Source organism: Lytechinus pictus, chromosome 1 (assembly GCF_037042905.1).
Source record: "Lytechinus pictus isolate F3 Inbred chromosome 1, Lp3.0, whole genome shotgun sequence".
Taxonomy (NCBI): Eukaryota; Metazoa; Echinodermata; class Echinoidea; order Temnopleuroida; family Toxopneustidae; genus Lytechinus; species Lytechinus pictus.
The window spans coordinates 17,616,771-17,639,645 of NC_087245.1; the positions used below are offsets into that span (position 1 = coordinate 17,616,771).

The following is a 22,875-nucleotide window of genomic DNA, read 5'->3' on the forward strand; positions in this document are numbered from 1 at the left end:
GGCCTTATTTGCTTTGTGAATTAGGATATCCCTCGCTTCGCTCGGGAAGCAGCCGCCAGGGCCTCGACAAGCATGACAAGAGGCTACGTCAGTGGCTGTTCAGACAGCAGCATCAAATGCAGCACCATCAACCGGAAAAATTATACAGTAAAAAGTATTTCTACAGGAGCACCTCAAGGCTCAGTCCTTGGGCCGCTGCTATTTACCATCTTTATTAAGGATCTACCAATACAAGTCGAGACGTTTTCTCATGTACTGTTGTAATGTTTGGTCTAATCGATTTCTAAACAATAACGAAATACTTAATCAACTGCACAAGCGAGCAGCGTATAGGGCTATTATATCCGGTTTCTCTTGGATGACCCCATCAAAACAGGTATTTTATCAACTTACAACCAGCACAACAAAATGTTGATTTGATTTGAATAAAAAGAGAAAAATCCAAAAAGCATAACACTTAAAATTTCATCAGAATCGGTTGTAAAATGATAAAGTTATGACATTTTAAAGTTTTGCTTAATTTCAAATTTTCTCCTCATCGTCAAGTGAAATAACGATTAATTCTTACCTGAACCCGTGGAATTAACATCGTATAGATGTGCATGGACGTCATTGGACGAAGCGGGTATTGGACGAAACTGGGTCGACGGACGAACTGAATGACAATTTGGTCGAAATGATTATGTCGGGGCACTGTGGGCAATGGTAATGGACCTGAATCAGCAAAGCCCCCCCCCCAAAAAAAAAAAAAAAAAAAAAAAAAAAACGAAAGAAGGAAGGAAAGAAAAATGGGCTAAGGTAATCAATTTCAATGGGGTTTTATTGACCAAATGTCGTATATTCCCTGGAATCTTTCCGTCATCTGACAGAAGAAAAAAAAAGACACCTTTGTTTCAAGACTCGTGAAATTTACAAACATTTTTAGGTGTAAGTCATGAATATTCATATATTCCCATGTCCCACTTTTTAAATACATTTTTTAGTTATTTATCTGCATCTTCACTTCGTTATTGCGTTGTTTTAAGTTATACTAATTCATAGGCGGATCCAGGGGGACCGAGGGGCCCAGGCCCTCCCAATTGGCGGAGCAACAAAAAAAGAAAAAAAAAAGGAAAGAAAGAAAAAAGGGAAAAGAGAGGAGAAAAAAGGAGAGGAGGAAGACGAGTGAATGAAAAAAAAGATTAAAATGAGGGGAAGACTTGGAAAATAAAAAGAATATTTCATGTCACTAGGTCTATATAAAATTTTCGCTCGCGTATGGCACGCTCATAGGGAAACAATTAAATATATGTTTCACTTGAAAAAAATATGTTTCTCTTCCACTTAACCATTTCACTCAAAGAAATTTATATTTCACTTATCAAAAAAATATGTTTCACTTTAAGAAAAAAATATATATTTCACTTTTCAAAATAATATATTTCACTTTTCAAAAAAAATATATTTCACTTTTCAAAAAAATATATTTCACTTTTCAAAAATATATATTTCATTTTTCAAAAAAAATATATTTCACTGTTCAAAAATATATATTTCACTTTTCAAAAAAAATATATTTCACTGTTCAAAAAAATATATTTCACTTTTCAAAAAAATATATTTCACTTTTCAAAAAAAATATATTTCACTTTTCAAAAAAATATATTTCACTTTTCAAAAAATAATATATTTCACTTTTCAAAAAAATATATTTCACTTTTCAAAAAAATATATTTCACTTTTCAAAAAAAATATATTTCACTTTTCAAAAAAATATATTTCACTTTTCCAAAAAAATATATTTCACTTTTGAAAAAAATATATTTCACTTTTCAACAATTTTTTTTTAAATTTTGAGAGAAAACAAATCCTTTCACATGCGGCTGCCGTATTCGACCGTACGTAGAATTCATCTATCTACCTACATGATATATCTATCTATCTATCACTCTGCCTAATATATATCTATCTGTTTAAATATGTCTATCTATCCATCTATCTGTCTGTCTGTTTATCTATCTATCTCTCAAACTATTTATTTTTCTATCTATCTGTCTAATAATTATCTGATTAAATATGTCTGTCTATCTATCTACGAATCTATCTATCTGTCTGTCTGTCTCTTTATCTATATATCTATCTAATATTTTTTAATATGTCTGTATATCTGTTTATTTATCAATCAATCAATCTATCTATCTATCTATCTTATGATTTATCTGTCTTTTTATCTATCTGCCTATTTATCTTTATCTATCTATCTTATGTCTATCTGTTCAAAATATGTATGTCTATCTGTATGTCTACCTTTCATCTTTCAATCTAATATCTATTGATCTGTTCAAATAATCATGTCTGTTTATTTGACTGTTTATCTATTTAATATATATCTATTAAATATGTTTAATATGTTATTCTATCTGTCTATCTATCAATAAATATATCGATCTATTTTCTCTCTATCTATACATCTATCCATGTATTTATCTATCTGTGTATGTACCTATGTATCTATCTGTCTCTGAATCAGGGGCGGAAATCTCTCCCAAAAGGTAGGGGGGACACAGGGGCGGATCCAGCCTTCGCCAATAGGGGGGGGGGCGGAAATTTGTTTCAGCCATATTTTCCCCGATCGGCAGCTCGAAGAAGATTTTTGTTTGTTTCTTTGAAGGGGCAGTCCTCCTTAGTCACTTCTTAGCTTTATTCTTATAAATTAATATATAGTATCATAATCCTTATTTATATGATGCGAGCGCGAAGCGCGAGCTAATTTTTTGGAAATTTTATGTATTTTTTCCTTAAATTTGAACATTCTGGGCAATGTTTGTTATCCTGAAAAAGATGTGTATGCAACTTAATAATTACTGCAAGCGCAAAGCGCGAGCAGAAATAAACTGATGGATAAGATACCTGTTAAAGTAGCATTTAACAATCAAATAATGCAAGCGAAGCGCGAGCTAATTTTTTTTGACATTTTCACCTAAAGAATTGAAACTCAAGCAGAATAGGTATATAAGTAAACAATTGATGCGAGCGCGAAGCGCGAGCGTAAAATTTCGAGATTTAGTCCTATAATATTTACTGAACGAGACACTCTACTCATGTTTTGTAAATCAAGAAAAGGATGAGTATTAATAATGCGAGCGCAAAGCGCGAGCAGAAAATTTTTATATACGTTTTGAACTGGTACCTGTTGAAAAGGTAACTGTTAAGGACTGCTTGCACTTAGCCATGAAGGCGTTACATATTTCAACAATCAAAAAATGCGAGCACGAAGCGCAAGCTGAAAATTTTTGAACTTTCTAAAGAAAGAATGGAAAATTTTAATCAGTTTTTGTAATCGTGAACAGGATAGCTATATAATTTAATAATTGAAGCGAGCTCGAAGCGCGAGCAGAAAAAAAAACGAGATTTAGACCTAAAAATGGGCCGCTCTGTTCATGATGTACAAAAGGATGAGTAATATTGGGTCTTCCCACATTAATAATGCGAGCACAAAGCGCGAGCAGAAATATTTTGATATTGTGATCTGAAACTGGATAATGATTTAAATAGAGAACAAGTTGAGTATCTGAATAAACATGCGCGCGCGTGTTTCATAAATTATTTAGACCTAGAATCTAAGCATTCTATATACATGTACATCTTTAATCATGTAAATCATGAAACTTTGATACTCCGATCTGAAAAAAGAGTAAATTTCAGCTTTATATTTCAAGCACTTTGTAGAAAAATTGTAAGGCAAGCAGCAAATGTTAATATTCAGACCATAAAACTGACATTTTTACAGAGCACTTTTTAAAAATCAATTTGTAAATCACACAAAATAATGAAAGTTCGATTTCCAAGGTGAAATATGTTTTGTATATTGACTTCCAAACTTGACATTCGAGCTCCATATTGAACAAGATATGTAAATCACCTAACAGGCAATGCGAGCGCGAAGCGAGAGCTAAAATGTTATATATAGTGGCACGAAAGATTCTTTTTATTTTCCAAGTCTTCCCCTCATCTTGTTTTATGCACTCGTCGTCCTCTTCATTTTCTCCTCTCTTTTCCCTCTTTTATTCCTTCTTTCTTTCCGTTTTTTTTTTCTTTTTTTTTGCTCCACCAAGAGGGGGAGGGGGGGGCGGGCCCCTCGGCCCCCTGGTCCGCCTACGGGGACAAGGGGCGGGAACATTTGACAAGCAAAAAAAAAGGTTATCCCAAAAGTAAGGTCATCTTGTCCCAACTCGTCCCCAAATACATGTTTTATTTCGATTTAGAATGATGTATTTCTTACCATCATAAAAGACCAAAAATAGTAGGGGGGACTTTTGATATTGTGTCCCCCCTACTATTTTGAGTAGGGGGGACACGTCCCCCCTGTCCCCCCTGGGATTTCCGCCCATGCTCTGAATCTATGTTTAGATCAAATATATCATAATCACCGTTATCATCATCATCATATTTGCCATCAATCATTATCAGCATCATCCTCCTCATCATCGTATATTTTTTCGTCAATCAATATCTATCTAATGTCTGTCTATCTATCTAATACCTATTTATCTGTTATATATATATATATCTATCTATTAATATATATCTATCTTCTATTAATCTATCCACCTATCATTTATCCCTCCATCCATCCATCTATTTATCCATCTTTCTTATATGTATCTGTTTAAATATGTATGTCTATCTGTCTGTCTATTTATCTTTCATACTTATATCCACTCATTTGTTTAAATAATTATGTCTGTTTATCTATTTATCTACGACAGGCCACCTAATTCGTCCGCACGACGAATTAAAATCTAGTTTCACTTGTTACATTTTAAATCTGAGAGAAAACAAATCCTTTCACTTTTGTTGGATAACACATACGACGGCTGCCGTATTAGACCAAGAAGCTCCTTGATTAGACCGTACGTAAAGTTCATTCCTCACGTAAAATCCATTCCTCTCGCTCCGAAAAACATTTCACTCTTGTTGCAAAATTCATTTCACTCAATTGCAAAAAATACGTTCCTCTTTTTTCTCGGCCTGTAGGCGGCGCGCTTCATTGTTGGCGGGAAATAGAGATGGTTGCAAAATTTTCGCTGTGCTGAGGGGAGAAATCATGAAAGCGGTTGCAACTCACAAAATGACAAGGATATGGGGATATCAGCGAACGAATTTACGACACTCTCCCACGTGCACGAGAATGCACCACGAGGTGGGCCCATGAACACAAAACGTAAAGTTTGATTTTATCGCTGATTATGCACAATAGCCAGTGCAATCAGCCGTTGCATTCTGCCCTACGATCAATCACTAACCTTAGCACGGTCTGGCTATACGTTTTGTAGGCATGGGGCATGAATACTTTATACATACACTATCTACAGAGCTGAATGGTCAAGGTAAGTGTTGAAATTTCCCTTTTCTCCATTCCGTCTGTCTTTTACTTCATTGACATACGATGATCGTAATGATTGATTAAATGAAGCTTACAAAGAGCTACAATTCACTGGTCAACTCGCTTGTACCTGCACTGCAAAACCAAATTCTCTCCAGTTTGTCCGAGACATGAATGGGGGGTTTTCCAATGCTACTCTCAGAACGGGCAGTACTTCACCGTCTTTTGAACAGACATGAAAAGTGAGTATACGGGACTGAAGTTAAGTGATGACGTCATCGCTCAACCCTAAAAATTTGGTGTTAGCCGAGAATGTCCACCGAAAGCGATGACGTCTTCACCCATTCAGGTTTGAAGAAGCACTGCCCGTGACAAAATGGTGAGAATTTGGTTTTGCAACGGAAGTACAAGCGAGTTGACCAGTGAAATGTAGCCTTTTGTAAGCTTCATTTCATCAATCATCGCGATTATCGTATGTCAATGAAGTAAAAGACAGACGGAATGGAGAAAAGGGAAATTTCAACACCTTGTCCATTTAGCTCCGGAGATAGTGTAGTGCCATGCGTGGAGCTATTCATGCTTCATATCATGCCTACAAAACGTTAGTGAGTTGATCGTAGGGCAGAATGCAACAGCTGATTGCACTGGCTATTGTGCATAATCAGCAATAAAATCAAACTTTATGTTTTGTGTTCATGGGCCCACCTCGTGGTGTATTCTCGTGCACGTGGGAAAGTGTCGTAATTGGGTTCGCTGGTATCCCCATATCCTTTTCATTTTGTGTGTTGCAACCGGATTCATGATTTCTCCCCTCAGTACAGCGAAAATTTTGCAACCATCTCTGTTACCTCGTCCTGCCAACAATGATGTGCGCCGCCTACAGGCCGAAAAAAAAGAGGAACGTATTTTTTTGCAATTGAGTGAAATGAATTTTGCAACAAGAGTGAAATGTTTTACGTAGCGAGAGGAATGGATTTTTACGTGAGGAATGAATTTTACGTACAGTCTAATACGGCAGCCGCCGTCGTATGTGTTATCCAACAAAAGTGAAAGGATTTGTTTTCTCTCAGATTTAAAATGTAACAAGTGAAAAAGAAACTAGATTTTAATTCGTCGTGCGGACGAATTAGGTGGTCGGTCGTAGATAAACAGACATAATTATTTATACAAATGAGTGGATATAAGTATGAAAGATAAATAGACAGACAGATAGACATACATATTTAAACAGATACGTATAAGAAAGATAGATAAATAGATAGATAGATCGATGGATGGAGAGATAAATGATAGGTGGATTGATCAATAGAAGATAGATATATATTAATAAAAGGGATTAATATATAGATAGATATAAACAGATAAATAGGTATTAGATAGATAGACAGATAGACATTAGATAGATATTGATTGATGATAAAAAATACGATGAGGAGGATGATTGATGGCAAATATGATGATGATGATAACGGTGATTATGATATTATATTTGATATACACATAGATTCAGAGACAGATAGATACATAGATACATACGCAGATAGATAAACAGATGGATAGATATATAGATAGAGAGAAAATAGATTGATATATTTATTGATAGATAGACAGATAGAATAACATATTTAACAGATTTAATAGATAGATATTAAATAGATAAACAGACAAATAAACAGACATGATTATTTGCACAGATCAATAGATATTAGATTGAAAGATAAAAGGTAGACATACAGATAGACATACATATTTTGAACAGATAGACTTAAGATAGATAGATAGATAGATAGATAGATAGATAGATAGATAGATAAAGATAAATAGGCAGATAGATATAAATTAAGACAGATATACAGACATTTAAACAGCCGGATAAATCATTAGATAGATAGATAGATTGAATGATAAATAAACAGATATAGACATATTAAAATAAATAAATAGATATTAGATAGATATATAGATAGATAAAGAGACAGACAGATAGATAGATAGACAGACATATTTAAACAGATAATTGTTAGATAGATAGAAAAATAAATAGTTCGAGAGATAGATAGATAAATAGACAGACAGATAGATGGATAGATATATAGATTTAAACAGATAGATATATATTAGGCAGAGAGATAGATAGATATATCATGTAGGTAGATAGATAGATAGATGAATTTTACGTACGGTCTAATACGGCAGCCGCATGTGATATCCAACAAAAGTGAAAGGATTTGTTTTCTTTCAAAATTAAAATGTAACAAGTGAAATTATTCTTTTCAAAAGTGAAACATATTTTTTTTGGAAAAGTGAAATATATTATTTTTTGAAAAGTGAAATATATTTTTTTGAAAAGTGAAATATATTTTTTTGAAAAGTGAAATATATTTTTTTGAAAAGTGAAATATATTTTTTTGAAAAGTGAAATATATATTTTTTTGAAAAGTGAAATATATTTTTTTGAAAAGTGAAATATATTTTTTTGAAAAGTGAAATATATTTTTTTGAAAAGTGAAATATTTTTTTTTTAAAGTGAAATATATTTTTTTGAAAAGTGAAATATATTTTTTTTATAAAAGTGAAATATATTTTTTTGAAAAGTGAAATATAAATTTCTTTGAGTGAAATGGTTTAGTAGAAGAGAAACATATTTTTTTCAAGTGAAATATATATATAATTGTTTCCCTATGGGCGTGCCATACTCGCGCTTCGCGGTCAAACTGTTAGGTGATTTACATAACTTGTTCAACGTGGAGCTTAAATATCAATTTCACCTCGGAAATCAAACTTTCATTATTTTGTGTGATTTACAAATTGATTTTTATAAAGTGCTTTGTACAAATATTTTGATTTATCAGGTACTTATTATTTTCGTGTATTCCATACAATTTTCAAAATATCCCTTTTCAGGTCTGATTGTCAAAACGTATCAGCTAGCGCTGCTCGATCGCCTTTTGATTGGCGAGTTATGTATGTGTCAATTTTGATTACGCAACAAACTACTTAAAATCCTTTGTTCATGACTGCATGAATTTCTACTCGCAATTTGCACTCACATTAATTCCGCGCCCTCATTATGCATTGATAAATAAGATATCAATTTAATAATTAAATTGTCCCTTTTGTTTCATCTCGCGCTTGGCAAGAGGAATAGAAAGATAGTCATCATTTTTGTATGATGACATGTCCTAAGGATGTCCCGGTCCTATGTCAAAACTCAAAATAATAATAATGAAAAATATCAGCTCTTTATTAAGTGCAATCTATATCCACCTCACAATTTTCCTACAAAGTGCTTGAAATAATGAGCTGAATTTGACCCTTTTTAGATCGGAATATCAAATATTTTATGCTCACGCTTCGCGCTCGCTTTGATTTCCATGATAATATGTACTTTTAGAATGCCTAGATTGTAGGATTAAATCTGAAACAGGCGCGCGTGCATCTGCTCGCGCTTTGTCCTCGCATTATTAATGTAGGAAGATCCCCTTATTACTCATCCTTTTCATGACAATACATAATAGAGTGTCCCGTTTTTAGGTCTAAATCTCGATTTTTTCCGCTCGCGCTTCGCGCTCGCATCAATTGTTTAGTTATCACGATTACAAATATTGATTAAAATTTTCCATTCTTTACGTACTAGAAATGTCAAAAATTTTCAGCTCGCGCTCGCATTATATTGATTGTTGAAATATTTAACGTCTTCATGGCTAAGTGCTAGCAGTCCTTAACATGTAGGGCCTACCTTTTCGATCAGTTCAAAACTCTGCTCACGCTTTGCGCTCGCATTATTAATGTAAGGAAGATCCCCAATTACTCATCCTTTTCATTATTTAAAAAACATGAATAGAGTGTCTCGTTTTTAGGTCTAAATCTCGAAATTTTCGGCTTGCTCTTCGCCCTCGCATCAATTGTTAAGTTATATACCTGTTCTGTTTAAATTACAAAAAGTGCATAGAATTTCCAATCTTTAGGTAAAAGTGTCAAAAAATTTCAGTTCGCGCCTGACGCTCGCATTATTTGATTGTTGAAAATTATGTAACGTCTTCATGGCTAACTGCAAGCAGTAGGTAGGGCGTAGGCCTACCTTTTCGATTAGTTCAAAACGTGTATTAAAAATTTCTGCTCGCGCTTCTCGTTCGTAGTAGAGTTGCATACACATCTTTTTCAGGATAACAAACATTGCCTACAATGTCCAAATTTTAGGGAAAAATACATAAAATAAAAAAGATTGCTCGCTTCGTGCTCGCATTATATAAATTATGATTATGATATTATATATTTATGTTGATTTATAAGAGTAATGCTAAGAAGCAACTATTAGAACCACCCCTTCAAAGAAACAAACAAAAATCATGTTCGAGCGGCCGATCGGGGAAAATATGGCTGAAAAAAAATTCCGCCCACCCCCCCCCCCCCCTATTGGCGAAGGCTGGATCCGCCCCTGCTAATTGTCTTGTTATTGTATTTGTATATCATAAAAGCCAAGTCCACCCCAGCAATCAAGAAGTGGATTTGGAGAAAATGGAGAAAAATCAAACTACTATAATTATAACGCTGCATCATGAGACGGCTATTCTGATTGGAGGTTTACTAGGCATTTAATTAATTAAAGTTCTCATCGAGGAAAAGTTCTTCATCACGGTCAAATGTTATTAATGCTTGATCGAGAGCTCGATAACTCTCTAAACTATTGTGGTGGCAGCATACTATTTTCAAAAGGTTATTTTGATAGGGTCTCGCATTACAATAGAGACGGGCACATTACCTCAATAGGCAAATCCTTGTTGGGCCTATTTAAAGCGACACATTTTGCAAATTGCATGTCTTTTCTCTAAACAACCTCTAAATGTAAACTGAAACTAATCAAACTAATTACTCTGTCAGAGTTGTATAAAGGGCTTATCCCATTCATCAAAATCTACGGCAATTTTTTTTTTCGCTTAAATCTGTATGCCAGAGTGCACATAATAATGACTCTAATCCTCGGTAAACTTGAGCAAAAGTTGCCATAATTAAGCGAACCTTTTAAATAAAATTCACAATTATCGATTATACCATCACGACAACTTGATACTTTATATATAATGTATACCAATTTGATGAGCATCAATAGCAAAGGCCAGATATTGCAGAATAAATATAATATTCATGAACTTCTTTGTGATAGCTAATTATGTCCTTCATACAAACGTCCTTGGCTCGATGGCGTTATTCTCCCATGCAGCGAATGGGAGGCCTCGGTATAAAATGTTGATATCATTACTGTAACAACGGCACATTCAGATGAACAAATTCTTAATTCTGAGAGAGGAACTATACCTCTTTCACATTTCACGAAACTATTTGAAGATTTCCTTCTGCTGCTCTCAGGACTCGGTGCATAAAAAAACATCAGTAATCATGGTAAGCTCATACTTTCTATTATTATTATTATTACTATTATCATTATTACTATTATCATTATCGCAGATTTCACACCCGTCATGATTTATCATGGACATAATTACGGTTTCATGATGTTTACTTTTACTTCTTAGGCCAATTTTCCATTTCCTTTCTTGGTCAATAAAAAAAAAATGAACTAAAATAGTTGCCTGTTATGTACATGTTGCACTCCTGTATTTGTCCCCCCCCCCCCCTCATCTCTCTCTCTCTATATATATATATCTCTCTCTCTCTCCCTCCTTGAACAGTCTTGAAAACAAGTCCTTATTCTTTTTTAATTTTCGATTTATTTAGGGAAAATTGATTTTGTATTCAGTTACGTCCATCACAATCGTCATGGAATTCTTAATTGATATCTCTTTCTGCTTCTTTCAGTCTGTCGTATGCTCATCACAGAGTTTGCCTATTTTCCTGTTCCTCATTGCAGTGAGTTTCGTTCATGGTGGTAAGTTTGAATTTGATATTTTGACCCTTTTTTATTTGTATTGATTATCATGATTACAAACAAAACATCTCATAATTACTGTAGACAAAAAGAAAAACAACAGAAAAAATAACTAAAATAATAATCAGAATAACAATATCAATAAGAATATAAAGTGACCCGGTTTTTAATCATACACTTCTTATAATATTTTTGCGATACATAAATCGCGGTATAATCTGTGAAGAGAATGTAATGTTGGATTGTAAACACTCGGAATGATCACGAATGTTTTATAGATCCCGTGATCCCACTTTTATTTTTTGTAACTTCCAGTTTAGTTCATACTTCAGTACTTTACATATTTAAAAGAAATATTAGGGGAAACGCATAAACGATCAAAATTACCGTCTTGTCGATTTTTTTTTACAATACAGTTGCTGAATTAAAAGAGCTTTGCGACCCAGACCCTGTATTATGTAAGAACATCACTCTATCTGGAGGGAGATCGATTCAACTCATTCCAAGATTAGCATCAACATCAAACGATCCTGAACCAGTTCTGGTAAAACTCCCATCTTGGCGCCATTTTGTCTGTGTTTTACCGAAAAGAAATGGTGAGTGCATAAAAACGATCTTCTACAGATATTTTAGACATGATAGGCCTATGTCCCCTTATATCATAAGATTTCGCAAAAATATTTTCTAGGCTATTTGGATTACTGTTGCTCATTTCACCTTTCTTTAGATGGGTATTATGACCGGTTCCCTCGAGCCATTTGGCGCATCTACCTCCCGGATCTTCCTGTTCCTATAATATGCTAAAGAGATACTGTAACCGGCGTGTGGTCTATCGTGTTTAAATATTTCTGGAGGAGCTGCATCTGTTACAGGTGCTCTTCGAATTGTTATTTTTGTGTGACATTGTAGAGTTTTGCTTCTGACCAAATTGCTTTGTTGCACCAAATATGCAAAAGTCTATACATGTTATTCATTGGCAGCGGAACGGTTTTGAAAGGGGGTGGGGCTGAACATACATAAAATCGCAATCATGGTCATTTTTGCGTTTTTGTACAAAGTTTTAGGAAAAGTGGGGCTGAAGCCCCTAGCACCCCCCCCCCCCCCCGTTCAGTGAGCCATGTTAATCTGTAAATGTGGAAGGGTCTGGTTATTTACAGACTTCATTATTAACTTTTCCCCTTGTTTGTCCTTCATTTCGGATCGTGCTTTCCTACTATCTTTTGCAAAGAGCGATTTTGTACGATTCGTATTGACTGCATCCTATGCAGTCTGCTTCCTTTTCTTGAACCATGGACCGTGTTTATCAGTGTTTCGTAAATATCTTATCGAGAATAGTACTTCTATACAATGTGCCTTTACACTATCTTCTATAGGCCGGCCAGACCGGATTCGTTAATGTTTTTGTTCTCTTCCATCATCATGATCATGTGTCCATGTTTCTACTACAGGAAGTTCTGTCCCAACACAATCACCATCCGTAAATAGTTTTTTAATTAGCATTATTATATCGTCTTTGTATTATTATGTCAATATCGTAGAGAATCCTACGGATACATCACCACCACTAGAAACTCTCGATGGAGGAAGTTCGACAACCTCGCCAGAAATTTCATCCAGTGGATCAACTGAAGCTTCGTCAGAACAAGCAATGTCAGGCTCAGTAACTACTCCATCAGAACCTACGACCAATGGTAAAACAAGCCCCCAGCCCCCCTTCTCGGTTCCGTGCCCATAATAATCTGTAAAAGCTCCATGGTTAAAGTGATAGGGTCTGATAATACTTCCATAATGATTTTCCTCGTTTGTCCTTTATGTCGGATCATGCATTCCTCCTAACCTTTTTGCAGTTAGGTATCGCGATATTGTACGATTCTTATTGACCCAATCCTGTGCAGTCTTCTTCCTTTCCTTGAACCATGGATCATGTTTTTCATTGTTCCTTTAATGTCTCATCGAGAATAGTACTGCTATCAATGTTTCTTCTAGACCAGACGGGTTTTGCTAATGTTTTTGCTCTCTTCCATTCATCTATGATCTTCCATGTTTCTCCTACACGAAGTTCTTTCCCAACACAATCACCATCGGTAATTGTTTTTTATGTCAATATCGTATAGATACTCCCATGGATGCATCACCGCCCCAAGAAACTCCTGGTGGAGGAAGTTCGACAACTTCACCAGAACTTTCTTCCAGTGGATCAACTGAAGCTTCGTCAGAACAAGCAATGACCCCAATGACAGGCTCTTCAACTACTCCATCAGAACCTACGACCAATGGTAAATCAAGCCCCCAGCCCCCCTTCTCGGTTCCGTGCCCATAATAATCTGTAATAGCTCCATGGTTAAAGTGATAGGGTCTGATAACACTTCCATAATGATTTTCCTCGTTTGTCCTTTATGTCGGATCATGCATTCCTCCTAACCTTTTTGCAGTTAGGTATCGCGATTTTGCACGATTCTTATTGACCCAATCCTGTGCAGTCTTCTTCCTTTTCTTGAACCATGGATCATGTTTTTCATTGTTCCTTTAATGTCTCATCGAGAATAGTACTGCTATCAATGTTTCTTCTAGACCAGACCGGTTTTGCTAATGTTTTTGCTCTCTTCCTTTCATCTATGATCTTCCATGTTTCTCCTACACGAAGTTCTTTCCCAACACAATCACCATCGGTAATTGGCTTTTATGTCAATATCGTATAGATACTCCCATGGATGCATCACCACCCCAAGAAACTCCTGGTGGAGGAAGTTCGACAACTTCACCAGAACTTTCTTCCAGTGGATCAACTGAAGCTTCGTCAGAACAAGCAATGACCCCAATGACAGGCTCTTCAACTACTCCATCAGAACATACGACAGACGATGCAGCGACAACTTTGTCACACCCTACAACAATTCCTTCTACGGAGGCTTTACCTGAAACCACAACAAAAGGAACTTCAGGTGTGAATTCGTGTAAGACGCTCTATTCAATGGGGCATCAAACAAGTGGTGTCTATGCCATCTCTCCTAGCGGTGTGGGACTGACCGATGTCTACTGCGATATGACCACCGATAGCGGAGGGTGGACAATCTTCCAGGTACGTTCCGCCAGGTTCTCGGTGTGAAATGAATCTATCCGATGTTTATGTTTTATTAAGATGGTCAATATTTTTGCTTAATCGCATCTTTTTTTTTCGTTTTTCTTTTCTTTTCTTTTTTTAAAAGAACTTTTGCTCTATCCACCATTTCATTCTGGCCTCTTCATCATGTTAATATAGGCCAAATAAGTAGAATTTTGTAGACTTGCTCGCTTCGCCCGCTCACAATTTTTCTGAAATATTCCAACGTATCTAAACTCAACCTTCTCTTGCACGCTCACTATTCGATAATTTTTTTTCACATATCACATCCTTCACAATAATAATATGCATACAGAAACGTTATGACGGATCTGTGGATTTTTACCGCAATTATACCGAGTATGTTCGTGGATTTGGTGACGTCGAGGGCGAATACTGGTTGGGATTAGACCAACTCTACTTACTTGCTAAAGATGGAGTCGAACTCAGAATCGATATGGTTGATTACGATAACAATCCATTCTACGCTCATTATGGCAGTTTTAGCATTGGAAGTACCAACACCAAGTAAGGTTCTTACAATTTTCCTTCGCTATAATTATAGAGAGAGCGTATGGAAAACGTTACATTTTGGAAAAGCTGTCAAAATTACGCTTATTAATGAAGTATCATTGTGTAATATCTCTAAAATCTTCTCTATTAGATGACACCACGAGATATTTTGTTCATGCTTGAGCGCAAAACGACATGTTTTATCAGGGTGACGAGAATGGCTTGCACCATAATGAAGGAATGGGCAGTCAAATCAAATTATTTGCTCGAGTTATTAAGATCTTTTCACATACTATTTATTCTTGATTAGTACAGGATAGAAGAGGCATAACCTTGTTTTTACATATATATTATATTTTTTGATGGTTTATTGTCAATTTTAGAGTGCTGATTGCGAATCTGAATGATGCCACTCGTGTAACCTTGAGCATTTTCCGCAAATTGGCAAAATCCAATATGGCCGCCAAAATATGCAAATTACCAATGGAAATGCCCGCACATTGGCAACAAAATGCATGAAATTGTGTGGCAGGAGTGAAATACTCGCTGAAAAAATAATTTTTGACAAAATATTTATTTTCTGGATCATAATGGCCGCCATAGGCCTCTGTATACTCTATTATGTACAACATGAATAGGGAAAACTTCACAAAAAATGAGCACTAAACTGCAAGAAATCGTGATCTATGAACGAAATTCTGTATGCAAATCGTCATTACTAACGAGATATATCATTTATTATATCATGTATGGGAACATTTCTGTATTTTGATATTTAAAATAGCCGCCACTGGCCAAAACAGTATTATGTACAATGGCAAAGGGGGCCAAAAAAACCCACAAGAGTGAGCACTAAAATGCATATTATTAAGATAAACGAGTGGAATACTGACTAAAAACATAATTGTTAGCGAAATTTATCATTTAATATGCCATGTATGTGATAAATGTTGTATTTTGATATTCAAAATTGCTGCCTAAGACCCTAACAGTATTATGTACAATGAGAAAGAGGACCAAAGAAATTACAAGAGGTGGCACTAAAATGCATATGTATGTGATAAAGTTACGTAATACTGTCTAAAAAAAACCATAATGAATATTCGTAGTACACGTAAATGGAGTAGATCTCCAACGAAATATAGTTTGTGTTAAATACTGTATTTTGAATTTCAAAATGGCCGCCATAGACATTGACTGTATTATGTATAATGCGAACTGGGAAACTAATATTCACAGGAGTGAGCACCATAAATGTACGTTATAGTGATCCATGAGTAAAATATTGCCTGAAAGCATAATTTCTAACAAGATATATCATTTATTCTGCCAGTTAGGTGACAAATACTGTATTTTAAAAGTAAAAATGGCTACTACAGGCCCTTACGGTATATTATGTACCATGTAAATGGAAAAACATGATTTCAACAGATTTTGGCTTTGCTTGACTGAATGGTGTTGTATGAGTGAAATATTGTCTGAAAACATCATTTATAACAAGATATATCATATCTTGTGTAATTTAGGTGATAAATACTGTATTTAAACATTCAAAATGGCCGTCATATGCCCTTTTGTGAAAATTATCTGTCCACATTCAAATTGACGATAAGGGCCTATGATGGCTATTTTCAATTTCAAAATGCAGCATTTTCAACTTAATTACAGAAGATATGATATATCTCGGCAGAAACCATGGTTTTAGACAATATTTCACCCTTACATCACAATTATATGCAATATTTATAGTCAAGCAAAGCCAAATTCTGTCAAAATTATATGTCACATGTTCCTATGTACATAATACTTTTAGGACCTATGGCAGCAATTTTGGATTTCAAAGTATACAGCATTTATTACCTCCATGACCAATATGTGATGTATGTAGTTAGAAATCATGTTTAAGACAATATTTTTAATCGTACATAACAGTTACATGCATTTTATGATTCTCACTCTTGTGAAAATTAGTTTGGTTAGGGCTTGTAGCGGCTATTTTGAATGTCAAAATACAGTATTTATCACCTACATGGCAGAAGAAATGCTATAATTCCTTCAAAATTATGTTTTCAAATAATATTTTACTCATACAACAGGATTATATGGATTTCATAGTCAAGCAAACCCAAATTCTTACAAAATTATATGTCCCCATTTACATTCTAGATAATACTGTTAGGGCCTTTATGGGCCAATTTTGAATTTCACAATACAGCATTTATCTCATGCATGACAAAAGAAATGATATGCCTCGCTAGAAAACATGTTTTCAGACAAAATTTTACTCGTAGATCACAATTACATGCATTTTATGTTTCTTACTCTTGTGAAAAATAGTTTCTCCATTTGCATTGTACATAATAAATATAGGGCCCATGGCGGCCATTTTGAATGTCAAATTATAGCATTTATCACATACATGGCATAATGAATAATATCTTTTGTTAACAATTCTGTTTTTAGTCAGTATTCCACTCGTTTATCTTAATAATATGCATTTTAGTGCTCACTCTTGTGAATTTTTTGGCCCCCATTGCCATTGTACATAATACTGTTTGGGCCAGTGGCGACTATTTTAAATATCAAAATACAGCAATTTTCCCATACATGACATAATATATATATCTCGTTAGTAATGGTGATTTGCATACTGTACTTCGTTCATATATCACGATTTCTTGCGGTTTAGTGCTCATTTTTGTGAAAATGAGTTTTCCCTATTCATGTTAAAAATAATAGAGTTTACAGAGGCCTATGGCGGCCATTTTGAATATCCAGAAAATAGATATTTTGTCAAAAATTATTTTTTCAGAGAGTATTTCACTCCTGCCACAAAATTTCATGCATTTATTGCTAATGTGCGGGCAATTTTTATGACTTTCATGGGTAATTCACATATTTTGGCGGCCGTATTGGATTTTGCCAATTTGTGGAAAATGCTCAAGGTTACACGAGTGACATCATTCAGATTCGTAATCAGCACCCTCGAATTGACAAGCAACCATAAAAAAATATTGTATATATGAAAAAACAAGGTTCGTCAATTTTCTATGGGGCCAATCCTGGACTAAATCATGCTTAAAACAGCGGACAATAGACATTTTAAAAATCTATTTTGGGTATTCACATACGTGATTTTGACAGCTTTTTCAAAATGAAACGTTTATCGTTCATCAAATTTTGATTTTTGTTTATATTGCTTATGTAATTCTACATTACACATTACTACCGAACCAACAGCAACGGTAATTATCATTTCCCTAATCATCCCCGGGTAATTTGTGCCTTGTCACTCACGGGAAACCCCCCCCCCCCCCCCCCCGCTCGTAATCGCGATATCTGCGCGATGGCGGAAAATGACGGTTGCATCTTAGCAAACTTTCACTAAATCTATATTATCTTGTCCCATACACGGATTAACTATTTTTTTAAACTATGTTTTTTTATGGAATTTTTCGTCGATACTTCAAAGTGCTATTTAAATCGAATGTTACAAGGGCCGCGAAACCGAAGGGGGAGGGGCGGGTGTTGCTTCATCTCTCCCAGTATTTAACCATTTTCACAAAGAGTGAAAATGACCAACGATTTTATGCTTGCCCCCCCCCCCCTCGCTTTCCATATCGTTCTGCAGCCCCTCTGTAAAAAGATACAGTTACTAATTTTGACTAGAAACAGAGTTTACATTGGATTTGTGCATGAAATCACTTTTTTATAGCAAATTTGGGCCTAACAATAACCATGAACAGATGACCAATAAACAAATTACGATAATTTAAGGGGTACTCCAGGCTGAAAATGATATGATTTAAAAAAGATTTAAAAAAAATAGACAAACAAAACACTGAAGAATTGTTTGAAAATGGACAAGGAATAAAAAAGTTATGACATTATATAGATTTGCATTATTTCGGTGAAACAGTTCTAAACATGTCTTCATGAGTAGACCGATAATATCATATCCCCACTTGTTCTTTTGTATTTTTTTACATGAAAGTATGTTTATTCATTTTTTTCTTTAAGAACAAAATATAAAAGGATAGACAATTGATATAATATTTGAGATATTCATGGCTGCAACTTATTTTATAATGATAAAGATATATCACACACACATGTATGAAAATATGAAATAAATATGATTTCATGTAACAACATAAAAAGGTAAAGTGGGGAGGTGACATCATCAGCCCACCTACTGAATATTCATGCAACGTTCATATAACTGTTTCACAATATTGCTGAATTTTACTATAGGCAAATATACTTAGATATAATAATTTTCAACCCGAAGTAACCCTTTATTCTGATGTTGATTACATTTTCAATGTAATGCTTGTTTAAATTTATTTCAAAGTAAATGAATAAAGATATTAATGGATGAATTGAAAAAAAATAGATAAAATATAATGACGTGACAAAAAATTAATGAATTACAAAATAATATTTATGCACGGAGCATTTTTCAACTTAGGGGCCCTACGAAAATAAGAAGTAAAAATAAAGGTGCTGATACTTAGAACCTCGGGTGCGATACGTCAGACATATTTTCATTATATTTTCTCTTCAATCGCAATCTTGAATTTACATGACTGTTTTAAGGTTCTATATAGTCTTAGACTAAATTAAATTTAATGTATGTATTTACTATCTTCAACAAAGCTACCGAATCGGGTTTTCATCATATACCGGTACTGCAGAAGAAGGGCTAGATGCAGCCAACGGACAAGCCTTCTTAACTTATGACAATGACCATGATGATTGTGCTTTTCTGTACAGAGGGGCGTGGTGGTATAACGACGTATACTGTGATACCACAGCCAACTTGAATGGGGATCACGGACTCCAATATGGTTTTACAGGGATTTTTTGGGATTTCCCTAACTCAAAATACATGAGAGCTACAGAAATGAAGTTAAGATGATCGGATTGATCCATGTTGTTGTCATTCCTTTCTACCTAATTTTTGAAGTTCTTATACATAGTTATTTTAAAGCACAATGTAGTCCAAGTGATTGTGTATATTAGAGAATCACTTGAAAAACAGGAATAAGCAATTTAAACATATTTCATGTAATGATCTATATCTATAATGGATTTCATGTCAACATGGTAACACGAACATGGGCCTCATGTTTCGGAGGGGGGGGGATGGGCTGCTCACGTATAATGGTAGAACCGGTACGTGGCTCTTAAGACCCCTTTTCACTCATTGACCAACCCGTTCTCCCTCGCTCATTCATGTCCTAACTAAGCCCTTTATTTTATTCGTCAGTTCTCGATGACCACATTTCATTGTAAATTCCACCCACCCCCCCCCCCAAAAAAAAAATGCAGAACTTCAGTTCTTATGAGTATGGCATCTGATTTTCTGGCCAAACATCCGTATCCTTTCCAATCCGAGTGGGGGGGGGGGTGCCTCTCACTGAAAACCAGTCCAGAATGATAGTCCTTTCTCAAGAGCTTTCAAGACACTGGACCCTGGTTCATTTCACACCTTAAGGGCGCCACCTATTGCTGTTCTTTACCAGGAAACGAAACAAAACTGTTTATTCATATTTATTTATCAAAACCTAATAGACAATCATTATTCGGAGTTGTTAAAACTCATATTAGTGAAAAGTGCGTAAGTTTCAATATTTTACATCAAATCCAGACAATAACAGACTGTCATGAAAATAGCATTTTTCTCGTGACAATTTTATTTCCACTCTACAAAATCCCAGCCATGGCGTAATTTCTTTCAGCAAGAAATTTATCCACATTGTGCTGCACTCAACCCAGGTGAGGTGAATGGGTACCCGGTAGGAAGAAATTCCTTGAATGCTTGAGCAGCCCAGCTAAAGCCAGGGTAATAATAATAGCAGGGCCTGCTGGGAGAACAGTTTTCAGAACTGAAGTGGCTTCCCTGTGTAAATATACCTATATAACTATATTATTATAAAATACGTACCTTTTAAATTTATCTTTGATACAACCGATGTAGAAGAAGCTTGGCTATTATAGTATGACGTATAAATTTATATGTCTCTCTCTCTCACTTACACACTCTCCCCTGCATTATTTTCTATTATTCATGCCATGTAAGTAGACTTAAGTTCTTGACGAAATACTGTTATCTTTTTGTTTATCTGCTTATATTCCTCAAATTGTATATTTGTTTTGCATAACCTTGTATTTTTGTTTTTAACAAAATATTGGCGAATGCTAGTGATGCTCTAATAATAAATTCAGTTCAATTCATGTTAGCAGTAAACAAACATACTCCAAGGAAGAAAAAAACGAGCTCGGTCTAAAGTCTGTCCTTGGATGTACGACGAGTTAATTAGTGAGATGAATAGACGAAATAAGTTTCATAAAATGATATTAAAGTATAATTGCTCAGAATAAACTGACAATGGACAAAACATCGAGAATTATCGTTTACCCTTTCAAGCCACTTTAAATTTTAATGTGGAAGTGTGTGGACATTTGTAAAATGTTGATTTATAACTTGTCAAATTTTGAGGATTTTCACATTTTTGAACTGTCTGACTGTTATTATACCATATTTCACCCAATTTCTGGATATATTAATGTTTTGATATATATTTCTTCATGTGTTAATTTAATATCCACATTTTGTGATCAAATAAAATTGGAAATATTCGCAATTATCTATTTTCAACAAAACTCACTTTTCAGTTTTCCCATGAACAGATGAAACTGGCGACATCACGGGTCGCCAACAAAGGCTACATTGCACCTGTGTATTCTTTTGTACTTCTTTATGAATCGAAAGCTACATGAATAAATTTGCATTTCGTTGACACTCCATCTTTTTTACCTCGATGGAATTATCGACCAATTTCTCTCCTTAGTTATAATTTTTATCGAAGATTCAAGAGAGAGCTGTAGTTGCGTAACTATGGGGGGGGGAGAGATAACGGAGGAAAAAGAAGAGAATTGAGGAAGGAAGAAAGAGAGACATTGTGACAGACATTGTGGGAAATGAAAGAAGGGGAATGTAAGTAATCTTATTTTGATAATTTGATGAAAAATAATGTGCATAGGGTCTATGTGCTCATCACTCCTGGTGCTCATATTGTCTGATTAGATACATAATCCCGTTCAAGAGGATTAAATGGAGCAATGCATTTTCAAGTCATACACCAAATATTTTTCCTCGAGCGCTCGTCAGGCCTAATTCGCTTTGTGAATTAGGATATCCCTCGCTTCGCTCGGGAAGCAGCCGCCAGGGCCTCGACAAGAGGCTACGTCAGTGGCTGTTCAGACAGCAGCATCAAATGCAGCACCATCAACCGGAAAAATTATGCAATAAAAATGATTTCTACAGGAGCACCTCAAGGCTCAGTCCTTGGGCAGCTGCTATTTACCATCTTTATTAACGATCTACCAATACAAGTCGAGACGTTTTTTCATGTACTGTTGTAATGTTTGGTCTAATCGATTTCTAAACAATAACGAAATAAGCACATAACGAAATAAGCACAATAACGATGAGCACATAGACCCTATGCACATTATTTTTCATCAACTGCACAAGCGTGCAGCGTATAGGGCTATTAGCCTATATCCGGTTTCTCTTGGATGACCCCATCAAAACACGTATTTTATCAACTTACAACCAGCACAAAAAAATGTTGATTTGATTTGAATAAAAAGAGAAAATCAAACAAGCATAACACTTAAAATTTCATCAGAATCGGTTGTAAAATGAGAAAGTTATGAAATTTTAAAGTTTTGCTTAATTTCACAAAACAGTTATACGAATACTGGTCGGTATGCAAATGAGGAGACTGGTGATGCCATCCACTCACTATTTCTTTGTATTTTAGTATATGAAATATGTAATATTCTCATTTTCTCCTCATCGTCAAGTGAAATAACGATTAATTCCTCCCTGAACCCGTGGAATTAACATTGTATAGATGTGGACGTCATTGGACGAAGCGGGTATTGGACGAAACTGGGTCGACGGACGAACTGACGGACAATTTGGTCGAAATGATT

The 22,875-nt window shown here is 35.0% G+C and overlaps 1 protein-coding gene across 2 annotated transcripts; it reads left to right on the plus strand.

The window, feature by feature from the left end:
* Window positions 1-10,614: 10,614 nt before the first annotated feature.
* LOC135155610 (angiopoietin-related protein 7-like) lies at window positions 10,615-21,695 on the plus strand. Of its 2 annotated transcripts, XM_064105149.1 has the most exons (8): window positions 10,615-10,765; window positions 11,183-11,252; window positions 11,669-11,848; window positions 12,791-12,943; window positions 13,367-13,528; window positions 13,952-14,331; window positions 14,669-14,880; window positions 19,525-21,695. In XM_064105149.1, the coding sequence occupies exons 1-8, from the start codon at window positions 10,646-10,648 to the stop codon at window positions 19,784-19,786; spliced, it is 1,539 nt and encodes a 512-aa protein (XP_063961219.1). In that variant the 5' UTR covers window positions 10,615-10,645; the 3' UTR covers window positions 19,787-21,695. The 2 variants fall into 2 exon arrangements, with proteins under 2 accessions (XP_063961219.1, XP_063961225.1); XM_064105155.1 differs by lacking the exon at window positions 13,367-13,528 and having other exon boundaries at window positions 10,618-10,765; window positions 19,525-21,685.
* Window positions 21,696-22,875: the final 1,180 nt, after the last annotated feature.